The sequence below is a fragment of the Rhea americana genome, unplaced genomic scaffold, assembly GCF_003343005.1.
Source record: "Rhea americana isolate MKP2758 unplaced genomic scaffold, rheAme1 scaffold_633, whole genome shotgun sequence".
Lineage (NCBI taxonomy): Eukaryota > Metazoa > Chordata > Aves > Rheiformes > Rheidae > Rhea > Rhea americana.
The window spans coordinates 1-15,137 of NW_028186794.1; the positions used below are offsets into that span (position 1 = coordinate 1).

General features: G+C 48.8%; 1 protein-coding gene across 4 annotated transcripts in view; it reads right to left on the minus strand.

Moving 5' to 3' along the window:
- Window positions 1–1,134: 1,134 nt before the first annotated feature.
- CDON (cell adhesion associated, oncogene regulated) overlaps window positions 1,135–15,137 on the minus strand; it is a 56,722-nt gene continuing 42,719 nt past the window's right edge. For all 4 annotated transcript variants that reach the window (XM_085320415.1, XM_085320417.1, XM_085320414.1 and 1 more), the window contains 7 exons: window positions 12,584–12,706; window positions 10,946–11,173; window positions 9,562–9,836; window positions 7,062–7,141; window positions 3,136–3,389; window positions 1,884–2,994; window positions 1,135–1,600 (listed from right to left, as the gene is read on the minus strand). In XM_085320415.1, coding sequence (XP_085176541.1) covers window positions 2,828–2,994; window positions 3,136–3,389; window positions 7,062–7,141; window positions 9,562–9,836; window positions 10,946–11,173; window positions 12,584–12,706 — 1,127 coding nt within the window. In that variant the 3' untranslated portion in view covers window positions 1,135–1,600; window positions 1,884–2,827. The remainder of the gene's footprint in view (window positions 1,601–1,883; window positions 2,995–3,135; window positions 3,390–7,061; window positions 7,142–9,561; window positions 9,837–10,945; window positions 11,174–12,583; window positions 12,707–15,137) is intronic.

Consider the following 15,137-nt stretch of genomic DNA (forward strand, 5'->3'; position numbering starts at 1 on the left):
CCGGCCCCTTCGCCAGCCCCCGGTGCCGGGCCCAGTCCCAGCTCTCCCTTGTTCACACCGCTCCCAGTTTGGAACCCTCAGTAGGTTTCAGAGTGAACAGGCCAAGGCTCCTGCTCCCTCAGCGCCCTGGGGTGGGACGAGCTGGGGAGGGTGCTGCAGGGCCCGGCCCCGGGGGGCTCCTCCTCCTCCTCGCGCCGCCGGGGCTGACGGCGGCCGCTCTCCCGCAGCCCGGCAGCCCGTCGCCTCCTACGTGGCCGTGCCGGGGGCGGCCGCGGCGGGGATGCTGCTGGCCGCCGCCGCCGCGCTGCTGGCCGCCCGCTACGTCGCCCGCCACCGGGACCAGCACCCCCGTGAGTGGCGCGGCCGCCCGTCCATCTGCGTGTGCGGCAGCACCGCTGCCGCTCGCGGGGCTCCTGCTGGGAGCCTCCTCCGTATCCGTCTGTCTGTCTGTCCKCAGGGCTGCACGAGCTGCTGTTCCGGACCGGCCCTGCCGCGGCGCCRAGGGAGGCCGCCGAGCCGCCGGCGACCGTGGCCGCGGCGGTGCCGCCGTGAGGCAGCCCGGGGCCCTGTCCCCGTCCCCGTCCTTCCGCCCCCTTCCCCTCTGCCGCCGGCCCTGCCGCCGCTCCGCGCTCATCCCGAAGCTCAAATAAACGTTTCGTCTCAGTCCCTCCGGCGTGCGGTTACTAACGAGGCGCCCGCGGAGCGAAGCTCCTGCCAAGGGCCCGGCCGAGCTACGCGCCKTTTCCCCGAGGGACAGCGCGATCCCTTCGGAAAACACCTCCCGTTTTTCCGTGCGCCGCAGGACCCGCGGCACGGGGGAGCCGCGGCAAGGCAGAGGGGATCGCGCCGCAGGGGAACGGCCTTTTCAGAGGCGATCAGAGAGGGGGGGAAGTTTTCCCACTTTTATTTTTTTAAGCTAGGAAAAGGCAGCCGGCGCAGAGCCGCGCTCCCGAACGAACAGGGAGCGGCGATGCGCGGGGAGCGGGGCCTTCCAGCCTCTCCCGGGTAGGGGGCAGTCGGAGCCTACGGATTTTGCAGCCCAGAGAGCACAAGGCGGAGAAGGAGTTAGCGTTACGCACCCAGCATCACGCCGGGACAACACGCAACCCCTGAAAGAAAATTCAAGGCAAAACATAATGTTTTCATAAATAAAATACGATTAAAAGGGGACCGGGGGGAGTAAAAACACACTTAGAACAGTGTCGCTCAATACAAACGAAGCCTCCGGCCTCCTCCTGCGCCGGATCGAATCGCTCCTTCGGCAAAGCCGGCGGCTGCTGCTCGCCTCTTGGTGCCGAGCAGAAGCGGCACCGGCCTGCGGAGCAACTCGCACCCACCCCCTAAGCCCTCCTTAAGGGCTCTGGATTATATATAAATATGTACTATTATATCACACACAAACCGCGCGTTGCGGATTTTATGGAGGAACCCTCGTGCTGCGCGCACAACGGCGCTTTGACGGCCGCGGCCCCCGGGGCTCTTGGCGAGGCGCAGAGCGGTTTTCTCGGCAGGACCCGCTGCACCTGCAGCGGCGGTGCGCGATCGCCCCGAGGCGCCGGGCCGGCTTCGCCTCCTCCCTTCCCCAACGCCGGAGCCAGAGCTAGGGGGGGAAAAGAGAGAGAGAGGGGGGGGGAAAAAAAAAGAGAGAATTACACATTATACATAATACATGCATACACACTTGTTCCATTAAAAGGAGGCTGCACATGCGTCGCCTGGGGGCAGCTGTAATTCTAATTTATGCACCTCATTTCTGGGGTGAGGTGCTCTGATTTTTGGACCGGGCGCTTTACAAGCGCAGGTTTGTTTTATTTACTGATTAAATTTGGAGGGGAGGGGAAGGGAAAAATAAAATAAAAAGCAGTTGACATTGCAACACCTACATCATGCCACGCGTGCCGTTTCTGCAAGGCCGGCGGGCGAGCCGGAGCRGCTCCTCTAACTCCGGAGGCAAAGGCAAGCGTTGCAGCACCTCCTCTTCCCTTCTCTCTCCGCGACCCAGGAGTCGAATCGCAGCCGAACCTCGCTGCGCCCTGCCAGGCGGGTTGCAAAGGAGCCGATTTCGCCTTTTGCGGTGGCGAGSGGAAAAGCAGCAGCAGAGCCTGGCGCGGCGCGACGTCCTCGGGGGCACGCGAGCGCCGCGCGCTGGGAGCGCGTCTCGCGGGACTCAGGGATCGCCGGCCGCGCGACCGAGCCGCTCCGAACGGCGCAGACACGAGCGGAGGGGGCCCTCGGGAGGCGAGACAGGCCGCGTGCTTCTGCGCTCGCTGGACTACCTAAACACCAGCCAGCGGCTAACGATGCAGACAGCAGCCGCGTTTCCTGAGCTCCACTTCCGAAGCCGCACCGAATTCGCCCGGTCCTCCCCTCCGGCGCGTCAGCTGGGGTTCGCTCGCCTGCCCACAGTTCTTTTTTGTTTTCTTTTTTTTTCTTTTTTGCCCTCTTGCCATCAGGTTCTTCCTAGCAAAACCGTAAGGCGTTCGTGGAAACATTCACTGCCTCCCTCCTCCGAAGTGCTTCTCCCACTGGTAATACTCCATGGAAAGCATACTACGTATTTCCCCTTTTTCTTTATATTATTACTTTTTTTTTTTTAAACACATAATCAGGTCAGTTTCTTTGTGTATGGGGCGGGGGGGGGAAGGAATTTCAAGGCATAAATAATATAAAAAGGCAACCATTTTAAAAACGAGATACATTCATATGACACTACTACAAAAAAATAAATAGTGACTCTCTCTGTTATAATTAACCTCCCTCCATCAGTCCCTTTGAGCGAACTCTGCTGTGCAGTTACTGGCTTTAGGTGGAGAAAACGGTCACTTCCTCAGGTCTCCTGTAGCTGGAGCTGTCGAAGGTCCCCAGAACTGTTTAAAGTGACTCCGGATGATTTCCACGCTGGCTTTTCGTTACAGTCCCTTGCAACAGGCTGCAGGATAAGGGGACTCCAGCTCAGGATGTGGTTCGATGTTTCTGAATGCACACAGTGCTCACCTGCAAAGCGACAGCGAGTCGGGGTYGGGTTTTCTTTTGGCATGTTCTCTCCACTTTCAGCTCATTCAAACCACAAGCACACACACACAAAGTGCAGGTTAAGACACCGTGCAAAGCACAGCCAGGCGCTGTTCCGCTTACCTTCGGGGTAATCTACGGAGAGCCGACGCGTGCTTTCCTGACAGCAGGAATGCTGGCCGCAGGGCTGCTCCGCTCGCTCTTTGCTGCCGTCCTCCAGCCGGGCGCTGCACTCCGGCACCGCGGAGGCTAAGCACATGGCCACCATGACGTGGTTCAGGGGCTTCATCTCCAAACTGTCCTGCTGATAAGGTGCTACGACGGGCAYGACGGGTAAGGCGCTGCTGCCGAAAGTGCCATTGGCTTTGGTGAAGCACCTGGAGACATAAGGCAAAACCAGAATTACTCAGAGAGGCCTCATCRCTCACACGTTTCTGCTTCCCACCGCTGAAGACATTTTGAGAAACTGCAATTTTTAAGTACTTCACCAYGTGTCATTTACTGTAACAACAGTGAGTGAGTTTGCCAAATAAATTTTAAATATATTTTTGGATCAATCATGACGTGAGTAAAAGGATTAAGCSTTTTTTCCCCCTCCCAACAGGCAGCTGAAAACATTCAAAACATTTTCACAGTTATTTCCCCCACCTACTGTGGCCCGATGACCCAAACCGCAAGGCCACTTCTCTATCGGCCCCACAAAACAAGTTTTCATTGCCGAGAAAAAGGCCTCAAGTCTGCAGCCCCTACTCAAGCACCTTAGAAAATAAATGCTTAGTGTTAGGATGAGCTCAAATTAAAAATATATTTGTAACATTGAGTAGCAGACAAACTTCCGGCGCGTGACCAGTTACAGGTTTACTTCTGAACAGGAATCCATCCGGAAATTGGTGAGCGCTTTCTTCCAAGTCAGCTCATTTTCACAACCATCTCTGGCCACAAGAAGAGGCCGCGCGTGCTTCAGAGCTTTCTGGGCAATTTGCAGCACAACTTTCGCAGAGCTAAAATACCTATCGTATCTGTACTGAATGAAAACAGCTGGGACGCTGATGTATCTATAGAGCTACAAAATGCAAAAACTGGAACCAGGGAGCTGGCTGTTGAGCTGCTGTAGCTGGTTTATCCGGTAGCGCAAACTGTTTCTTTTGAAGGATTCTGCCCCAAAAMTGAGCAGAGGCAACCTTTCCGCTGCTGGCAAGGGCAAAAAGCTTGCTTTTGACATCAGCGGCGGCAGGGCAGCTGCAACCACAAGCTGCTTTGACAGCAGCGGATCCCGCAGCAAAACGCAAAATGGGTTTAATATGTGCAGATTCGCAAGCAGCGCCAAGGAGCTTGGCAATTACTGTCCAGCTCCCATGAAACGTTTTCATTCCATTAAAAGGTCACAGCGATGGGCAAAAGCAGAGGAACCTTTACTACCAGCTTCTTTAGAGCCTCAGTTTACTCTTCTCGCCCGCAAAGTGCGATYAGTATCGCCAGAACTGAAGGGAAACCGAACAGCCGCTATAAACTGAACACAGACCAACTTTCTCGACACAGAAGGGCAGCGTGTTTCCCGTGCAGCAGATGTTTTTTTCACAGACAGTTTGGAACGAGTCAAAACATGAGATGAGAGCTGAAGCGGGAGTTTGGGTCCCCCCCAAGGACCTCTCTGCAGGGTGGGGCACCCCCAGAAACCTGCTGCCCTCTCAAGCAGCCCTAGGGCAGAGTAGCACCTTGTCTCGCAGCAGCTTCCCCGTTTTGTCCTTCCGCTGGCAGAGCGGCCTCCGAATCATTCCTCCAAGTACCAAAATACCACAAAAGCCACTGAAGAATCCACATGAAACACATCTGGTCTTCAAACAAATCCATTTATTAGTTTGCATTTCTTTCCACAGAGGTTTCGACTACACTCGCTTATTATTTTTTAAAAAAAGATTCTCAGAGAAAACCATTTTAAAAATGTTTGGTTTTGCATGTTTTACAGGACTTCCTTTTTAAAAAAGGCAGATGTCAGTATAATTCTCTGTACTAGTGTGAATGAAGATGCACAACGTCCCATTCAGCTTTTTAAATAACCGCATTCCGATGGAAACTAGTCCTACATGTCCAAAGCAGAGCACATGTAAAACCTCCACTGCAGAAAACGCATCTCGCGTTGCATCTCTGCGCTCAAATCCAGTGTCAAACTGAACCTGACCGACCAGCCCCCATCAGGATGGCTTAAGAGTTGGGCAAACAGGATGACAGCAGCTCACTTGGAATGCCTTTTTTTCAGATTTGTGGTCAAAAAAAGACGTGCCACAGCAAAGTGAATTTGCAAACAGAGAACCTGCAAACAGGTGAACTCCTGTGCAACAACTGTGTATTGACAAAACTTGAAAAAGCGGTAAAAAATTACCAGAGAATGGAGAGGAAAAAAAAAAAAAAAAAGACAGTTCTTGGTCCTAACATGATAAGCCAAAGTTACGCTCATCTTCCAGGCTTTGTCCGCAACAGCAGAATGGGTGGGTATTCACGTTTCAGCAACTCCTACCTCTGTGGCAAGCCTCCACGAGCAGTAATGAGAGCACAAAGTGCTTATTTAAACAGAACACCAAGGATTTCACCATYGTAAGAACCTGCTCCGAGATGGCTATTGCTGAAACCAGCCCTGGTAGCCGGCAATTAAATACGCGGAAYTGTCAGAATCCATTCCTTTGCACGCCGTCAAAATTCACCCCAGCTACTAAATTCACCCCGTATCAGCAGCAATTCCAGGTGTTCGGTGGAAACAAACCCCACTGATCTAGGGACTGGCAGCATCAAGGCGGAGTGTACAGCGAGGCCAAATGCACCCGAAATGCTCCCGAGTGGTGCAAAGATGGGGTAAGAAGCCCAGCCCCTGATTTCCACCTGCCAAAACCTACTTACTTGACCACGCTAACCGCTAAGGCCTTTCTCCTCCTCCCTGTAAACATAAGTCTCAGGCCTCTGGCACAATATTCAGACACGCTTCCGGTTCCCTCTGTTCCCTTCTCCCTTGTCCTCCTTTCAGGCCCCCACTGCGAGGAGCGGAATTAAGTGGTCCCAGCTCCCAAATGGCTGCGCATCTCTTGCCAAATGGAGGTTAATATTCCCCGTTGGGGCGGGCGGCTGTACAGGACAGCTTGTTTCTGTATCAAGCAGTCAAATATAGAACAGGGTTCTGCAGATTCAAAGTTCAAACACTGCTGATGACCCATCTGGGAAGGATGCCGCAGTGGCGTGGGGCACATCCCATTTTCCCTAGCTTCTTAAGAAAAAAAGAGCAATTAAAAATGTTGATATGCTTAAAACTGGAAAATAACTTTAGGTTTTATTTTAAATCATTAAAGTAATCAGAGATCTTGTCGAAAACTTGGATTTTTTTTTTTTTTTTTGATTTTCAAAGTCAAAAACCTAATAGAAATCCAGACTGCCAACTACAGCATGGAAGATGGGATGTTCCTGTATCTCTGCAAACAAACAAAACAAAACAAAACAAAAAAACCCTTCTTTCTCAAGCAGAAATACATCCCACACTGACGATGGCYGGCCCAACTTCTACTGAAGGCCCAAAACATCCTAAATCTAATGTTTTACAGAGAAACGTGCTGCAAAACCAGCACTGCCACTCTAGTTTGTTGGCATTCTTAAAAGAATGGCAGGAAGTGCAAAATACAAAAGACTGGTTAGATTGCGTATGACAAACCGTCCTTTTCACCCCTCCACATGGTGCAGATTTTGCTCTCTCACAATTGACGTAAACACAGAATAAAAGGTTTAAAAGAAATCCAGCACCCAACTTACTTTTTTTTTTTTTTTAATTGAGAGAACCAGCTGATTATTTTGAGCAAAATAAGGTCCGGAGGTCACTGCACTCATTTTACTCTGTCTCACCAATATCAAGCGGTTGCTTCTCCAGAGCCATGACAAAATACAGGCGCCTGCTCTGCATCCTCACTCAGGGCTCAAGCTCTCTGCTTTTGCTTTCTCATCTTTAAGCTGGGACATAAAACAAGAGCTTTTGTTTGCAAGAGGCCTGCAGTTCCGTGCAAGCTGTACGGTACCTGTTATTGTTGCGGCAGTTTCGGCAGTTGATGCACTCGGAGGGATCAGTCTGAGGCACTGCTGTGTACATCCCACCGCCCTGAAGAAGGAAGGAGTCAAGAAATCAACTGCTATTCAAGCACTCAAGTCATTCATAAAGAAGGCAGATCAGTTTATGCGAGCGCCCCCAGAACTTGATTTTCAAACCCTAATCACCTTATCAAGCTTCACTTCTGTGGCCTGCAACGGGGCATGGCAACACTAAGCTATTATACACAGTCAAGCAGCAGTGGGTTTTTTTTTTTTTTTGCCAGCATGTGCGTCAGAGTAAAGTAAATAACTAACTTAGACAAGCATGTGGTAATTTCCCTGGTCTGTTTTCAGCTTAATATACTCAGGTTTAATTTAATAAACACGCTGTAAATATGTTTATTTTTAACACTGATGACAGACATGAAAGCAAATTCCTGCTCATTAGCAAACTGTGCCCGTTTGGGGAGCCGGAGCATTAACCTTGCAGGGCTGATGTCACAACATAAACCCATCCCACTTCCCTGCAATTACTCCGATTAGATCAGTTGACTTCGCTACACTGATTTTTAAAACACTTAATATTTTTACAGATGGGGTAATTCCTTAGCCAGCCATGACTCTGGGCRAGAGGGATTTTGTGTTGTTAGTTTTGGCTGGGGGGGCCATCGCAAGCAAGCAAAATGCCCAGATTAACACATACCTCATTGTTAAATACTAGGCGGACACCGAGGCAAGAGCCATTAGCAAGTGGGGCTGCGGGGCCCCGCTACCGAATTGCATTGCGGGAGAGGAGCAAGTTGGGGAAAGCCCACTTGATTTTTGAGACGTGAAGCTGTGGGCAGCTTCTACCGTCCTCTTCGGCAAAGGAAAAAAAAAAAAAAAAAAAAAAAAAACCCCGACTGGCCCTACGTGTCTGAAGCTGCTCAGGGAGGAAATGCATAATTAGTCTTGATTGCCATCCTGGCCAGTTGCTCTCCTCCTCATTCAGCCCAATCAAGGGAACAATAAAGAGAGCGCTAATGAGAATGGGAACATCCTGTTCTTCTGCTCTGCCCCACCAGCGCCCGCCAACCTGATTTCGTCTACATGGGAACAGACCCTGTTACCCGCAAACGAGCTACGGAAAGGAGGCAAAAAGAAAACCTCTGCACAAAGAGAGCGTGCTGCGGCACTGCGCAGCCGTCATCTCCCGCACCAGCTCTGAYGCGCTGGCTCCAAGCGCACGTGCTTGGAACAGACACCTGCATTACTGCACRCTCTGCGCAAGAGCCACGCTGCAATTTCTCCGTGCCAAAAAAATAAAATGAGGAGGGTCAAACCATCAATGCCGAAGTCCCTACGTGGTGCGTGCCCAGGCTCCTTACAGGCTAATTTTCAGGCCCTAGGAGCCCCCCCCTCGCGGAGCACTTGCACCAGGTGAAGTGTCAGGTCTGACCCACCGGGCGGTCAGAGAGGCCACAAAAAGGCAAGTTTGGGCTCCAGGCGTTTGGCAAGGCAGCAGAAACGCTGCACTTGTGTTACAGGAGCAGGCCACAGAGCAAAGCAGGTGAAGAACCAAACTGGGCTAGACACGAAACTGGAGTTATCTGAAGTGACAACTACTGTGCAAGCGCTAATTTGTTGTTCCATAAAATGAAGCGCTTGCGTTCAATTACTAACACAAACAATAGCCCCATTTTTTCCCTCCAGAAACAGCACGCGTTACTGAGACTTTTTGAACTTTTTCTTTCAGTTTTCCTGGGCAATGTTCACAGTTTTGAGTAAGTTTAGTAAGTTTGAATGCAAGCCATCTGTTTCCATAGACAATAATGAAATCATTATTCTCTCTTGGAAACGGGGCACATTTCAGCAAATGAAGTATTTTTCCACAGCATACAAAGGCTGGATCCCAGACTCAAACTAGCTTTTAATTTTATTTTCWAAATTTCCAAACAAAAAAATGAGTTCATCTCAAAAGTTTAAGAACAAGGGGCTAAAAAAAGAGGGTCTTATTACGTTGTTGCATTTCAAGACGTATGGGACATTTTATTTTATGGAACCTCCTGCTATATTCGTGCTTCGGTATAATTAATAGCATTGCTTAGAGTTACAGATCTGAAACAGGTGGGGGAAAACGGGTGATCCATAAAGCTGCAGAATAAGCAGCTATAATTAAATCTATTTAACTTGAAGATTGAGAAATACCATATGCACAAGTAAAGTATCTCAACCCAGTGCTGAGGAATTCTCCAAGCTTACGTGCTGTTCAGGGGAGGGTTAAAGCAGACTTCCCAGAGTAAGTGGAATTTTTGCTGTCATCCGATAGTCTCAAATGGAAATRCGATACTTGGATCAGAAATATCAGCCCCGTTGCCTCCTTTGGGAAAAACCATTTGGCGGAACTGGCTGTTATCAATGGATGATTAGTTCCCCTAAGCCTGCTTCTACAAAACTCTAGATAAATCCCCGAGGTGGCGGTCGGGCCTTTCGCTCAGGGTAAGATCTTACGTTCACAAGATGGTGGGGATGTTCATAGTCCACGCACGTCCGGGAAAGGGAGCCAGTGTGCCCTGGGTAAAGCCCAGCTCCTCCATTCACGATCCCATTAACTCCGTTGGTGACTTTACGATGGACGTGCGGACAGCCGTTGGCGAGGCCGCCGTTGCCGAGGAAGCTTCCGTGGACACTGCCGTTGACACGGCTCGTGCCGGGCAAGGTCGCGTATTCAATCATTTGCCCGTTGATATCCGCCCCTTGATAGAGGTAGCCAGGAGGGTCGTATTCTGCAAAAGATCCAGACAACATTGCCATAGTTTTGCTGCAGAGAGCATACGCATTACCAAATGAGAAGTTAAATGAGCACCTCTACAGAACAAAAGGCACTTATCTTCTCTTTCTACAGYTGTAAATTAACTGCAGTGTCTAAGTGCTTAGTATATATAATGTAGAAATGGAAAAGAGCCATATCCTGGAAAACAGACCAGGAACACTAGTCTTAAAGGACTCAGTTGACGTCAGTCTCCAAGAAGAGCATTCTAAAAACAGACCATTTATATAATCGATAGACCCTCTGCTATCTCTTATGAACTACTTCCAAAAAATATCTTTGGCCAGCGGTTGACGACGCTATCTTATCTTACGAGAAGTTTTGCTTAATTTCTCATTGTCAGAGAGTAAGGACATTTAAAAATAACCACAAGCTATGGAAAGAACAAAGTTGATTTATGCACTGGGAACAGAAAAGAGTACTAAAGACAGTCTGTTAGCTCAGAATAGGCTAGTGGGTATACAGCACCTTGCAAAGCGTGCTCATGCTCCCAGGTTTCTGCTCAATGCTCCTACTTGCAAACTGGCAGGTTTCCTTATTAACACCTCTCTAAAAGACTTGGACCCGATTTTATTGGGAAGGGACCAGTAGGTAACGAGGGACTTGTCCTTTGAGTGCTATAAAGTTCCTTCGCTTTCCAGATACACTTATGAGAAAGAAAAATGGAGAGAGAGATGTAGGGTTTAAGTCTCTACGTTTCAGCAAGTACTTATGAGTTTGGTCATCGCAATAAGCACAAGCCTATGCAGGTGCTTAAAGTTAAACATAAATACAAGCACTTGGCCCAGGCATTTCGTGCTCTGTTCTTTAGACGAAACTGTGGCACAACCCTACAATAACACAGCCGGGCAACGAGCCGCAATGCAGGGAGGGACGTTATTGCCGTTAAAAGAAGTCTTCGCCTAAGGCGCACCTAGAGAAATATAGGTCACTAAATAAATGCCAGTTKGCTCACAACAGGGAGCCATTTCCCATTCAGAAATGCTATAGGAATGGTGCTACTTTCACCGGGATAAGAGTTTCGTACCGAACCCCAGCACAAAACGAAACCCAAATCCAACTCACTTTGCATGGCATTTTGTTGACGGTTCTTCCACAAGCACATGGCAATGAAAACTATCAGAATAAGGACCATCACCCCGAGGACGCTGCCCACGATCAGATACAGCATGTCACCGCTCCGAACTGGGCCGCTGGCAGGCCCGGCTCCGCTGCCCCCACCCCGGTCAGGGGAGCTAGGCGGTGTGCTCAGGTCCTTCACGGGGTATTCCGATGCGCCCGGTGTGCGTTTCACTAGGTGAAATAAGAGACAAATAAGAGACCAAGTATGGGTATGTTCATTAAATGTGTTCTCTAACTTTTTTTTTTCTTTTTTTTTTTAATTTTAGTTACGAAGTGAAAGTAATTACTGCTGGAGTTAAGCTCCTAATGCCTCCAAGAGAACGCTTCCAAGCCAATATTAAAAAGTATAATAAGCAGGCCAACTACGATTGGGTAATAACTATTTGCCTTGGAAAATGGTTATTATCCAGCTTGCTAACCCTCTCATTGAGGTCGCTTGAAACTTTAACGAGCAACTCGACGTACACACGGCCAGAACTGCACTCACTCCCAACTGGAGAGAGCACAAATCTTTCCACTTCTGAGGTCAGGAGAAACCACAACATGCATTTCCATCGTCTAGCCGCTGCCAGATGACCTACTTTTATCTGATGTGAACCCTGCTCACCCCGGTTTTAAAACCGCACTATTACAGATATTAGGAGCTGAAGCACAAGCACCGAAAACAAGCTTCTGGGTTCAGCTAGAACTCGAGATTCGCAGGAGTTTCCAACACGCCGCAAGCTCTGGTTTGTTCCACCTAACAGAAGCCTAGGAGAGGTGCGTAGGTGAGGAAGGAAGCTGGTCAGAGACGAGCACCTGCAGATGGCAATRCAGGGATGGGAGCTGAATCGGATGCGTGAATGACAGACTAGCTCTTGCCAGTTTTAAAAACGAGGGGAAAGCGTGTTCCTCAAACCCTGCAGCTCCTAGCCTCCCCCTCAAAGGCTTTGCTACTAACTTAACCGAGTTTTGATGCTTCTGCTCCTAGAGGCTTAAGAAAAAAGCATTTTTTTGTAGCTCTGCATTTGAAGTTTACTGTCTGCATTTCCCCTTTACAGCCTTACTTGGTTTTAGTGATTAAAGGAGACAGGAATTCTTCGCAAAATAAATGYGACTGCCATATCTGACACTTCCAGAGAACAGTACAAACTTTGTGCCAGAGGCACGCAGGATTAGGGATGGAGGCAGCCAACATAACCATCAATTGCTGCGGTCTGCACTTATACGTGTCACAGAGCCCTGAAGACACAAAACAGAYGCACAAATCAATCCTGTCATCTCCAAGAGCCTGGCTGTGTCCTGCGGAGAGGCTATCGACCCAGCAAAAAACAACCCAGAGCAACAATCCTATCGCTCGGGCCAGACTGATCTGCAGAGCTTTACGGAGAGTCTTTCTTGGAGCGTGACGTACCAGTTCCCAGAGGTTCACAACTCCCCTCGCTGCCGGAGACAGAGCAATTCCCCAGAGGCCTCCAGAAAATTGAAGTCTTTGAAGCAGATTTTTGCATTGCAAAAATGAAATCCAATGCAAGCTGCACGCAACAAAACGCCACCTTCAGACTTTGCGGGCGGGCAGATGCGCTTGCCGCGCGGCCTCACCTTTGGTTTCGCACATCATCACRTTGCTGTACTCGCTTTCACCACCTTCGTTGTAGCACTGCATTTTAATGTCGTAAGACGTTTCTGGCTGCAGGTGATTTATCAAGTGCCACTGCTTCGTACCTATGGAAAAAGATTTAGCTGCATTTCATTTACTCGCACGAGTCAGAATTAAGTACTTTATGCCGTAGTGCTTTACTGGGTAAAATGCTGGGGAACTGCAGCTCTTCCTCTTAGTACAAGAGACTTCATTAACCCTTTTTTGTTTTTTTGTTTTTTTTTTCCTGGTGTGTGTGTGGGGGAGGATTGCAGAATTTGCAACGTTGAAAGAAAATCTCCTTTGCCAGACAACTTTGAATGAAAACACTGTTTTGATTTTATGTATTTTATAATTTGAAATTTCTCTAAGTACCCTTCTCTACAAGAAGGTGAGAGTCGCGGAACCTGCGAAACAGATCTCCAAATCCTTTAAGTCAGCAGCAGTTCCCAATGTCTTATACAAGGGATTGTTCCCTTCTACCCCAAAATATTCTATAGCAGTTTATGAACTATTTACTCGGGGGAGGGAGAAAAAGCAGCTTTCCTTCATTTACCACTGGCATTCAGATGTCTAGGATGGCTTACACCAGTCCTTTACAATATTCAGGGCGAACAACAAGGAAAAACAAGCAGAACAAAAAAACAGATYAACTTTGAATAGGGGAAAAACTTCACAGTGATAAGAACACCACCACCTGCAATCCCACGGGATCTCTAGTCGCAAGACACCAGCTAAAGCGGGGTGTTTTCTTTGGCAGGATGCACCCAGGTTACCTGGTTGGCAGAAGCCGCAAATAACTGAAAACACGTTTTTAGTAAACGTACCAGGAAACAAAATTGGATGGCGAGGCCGGCTCTCTCCCTCTGCCTGCCCCTGGGGAGAGGGATTCCAAGCCAAGCAATCTTCTCTAATAGGGCGGGTTTGTCATCTCTGGCTCCCAGCCAGCGTTTCATTTAGACACCCTCCTGAAGTGCCGAGCACTTCCACATAAATCACTCTCCGGTTTTACTTTCGTGGGCTTGTGACAAATTTTAATAAACAGGGACCCCCTTTTCTTCTTCTTCTTTCCAAGTGAGTTTAATTAACTGTTTGAGCACTTCTAATCTCACTTGGAAAATACCACCTTGAACTGTTTCCACTGTTTCTTAGAAACTGTCATACCACCTACTGATTTAAGCATTAATAAAAAAAAATAGTAATAATAAAGGCCACTCAGCTGGCAGGGGCTGTCGCCGTGACTCTGCTCCAACTCTCCAAAAGCCGAGCCGAGGCACGGATAGCCCTGGCCGGCTGGCAAAAGGCCCYGCAGCAAGGGCTGCAGCGCCGAGGACCCCTTCCCTGTCACAGGGCCTCGGGAAGCAAAGCATCGCGGGGCTCCACGTTGCACTCGGGATGCAAAAACCGAACCAGCATCCCAAGCGAGGCCGCGTGAGCCCTGGGGCCAAAGCTGGAACCGGCATTTCCCTAAACCGTGCGTTTTTTCCTCCAGCTATGGTCTACTTTTTCTCCTGCCCCCTTCCCCACCCTGGGCGCCCCCACCTCCAAGCATTCCTTTCCGTAATTACTGCAGCAGGTTTTAGGTTTCCGCTTCCAACCATTAGGGGAACTGGAATCAGTACAGGCACTTTAACTGTCCTCTTCGTGCACCATTAGCAAGGAAAAACATTTAAACAACTGACATCAGACTGCATTTACATTTCAAATTCAATCGCCAGGACTCTCGCAGCAACCTAAATGCAGGTTAGGGCTGGTTCGATTCCTGTGTTTGCTTAACGCTGCTGAAAGATGCTTCAGAGCCATCCCAGTCGAGCCCCCCCAAAAAAAAAAATTAAATCTGATTTTGCCTGTAGCAGCATTTATAAAAGAAAAGTTTTCTGCAGCGTTTTGAATGTCTCCAAAGACAAGACTTAACAGGAAGCAGCGAGGAAAGCCTAGGGCGACTACTTAACTACTACAGGCATCACAACCCTTTTTGCACAGCTCCTGCAGTTGTTTCAAGATAAAATTCCCCATCAAGATCAAGCTGATGAATTCAAAGGTAACAGAAGGGGAGAGGGAGTGAAAGATTTATGGCAAAATAGCTAAAGCAAGTCACATGGTTCTCTACATTTTGCCACATCAAATGCTTCCAATTGCACTTTAATCAAAAATAGCTTTTTCGCCAAAAAGCTGGTTCAGAGGAGCGAAGTAAAGAAAAAGTTTAAATATTTCCACCAAATGAGTTTTTGTTCCAGGCTTTGGCAGAGCAGAGCAGCTGCTAATGGTTTCAGACTGCCACAAAGAGTTCAATACACGTATGCTCAGAAAAAAAAAAGAAAAAAAAATCAGAAACAAGCTAATTTCACAGCACAGTGGAGCCCACTTAAACAACTAACTGCTTAGTGTATAAGATTTATAAACACCCAAGTTCTGTCTAGTGAAGGCTAAAATACATTTGCAGATGAAGCTGCTGGCTGCATAAGCTTCTCGTAAGCAATCCTCTGAGCAGAAACTCTGGATCTTTAATAGCTTTAT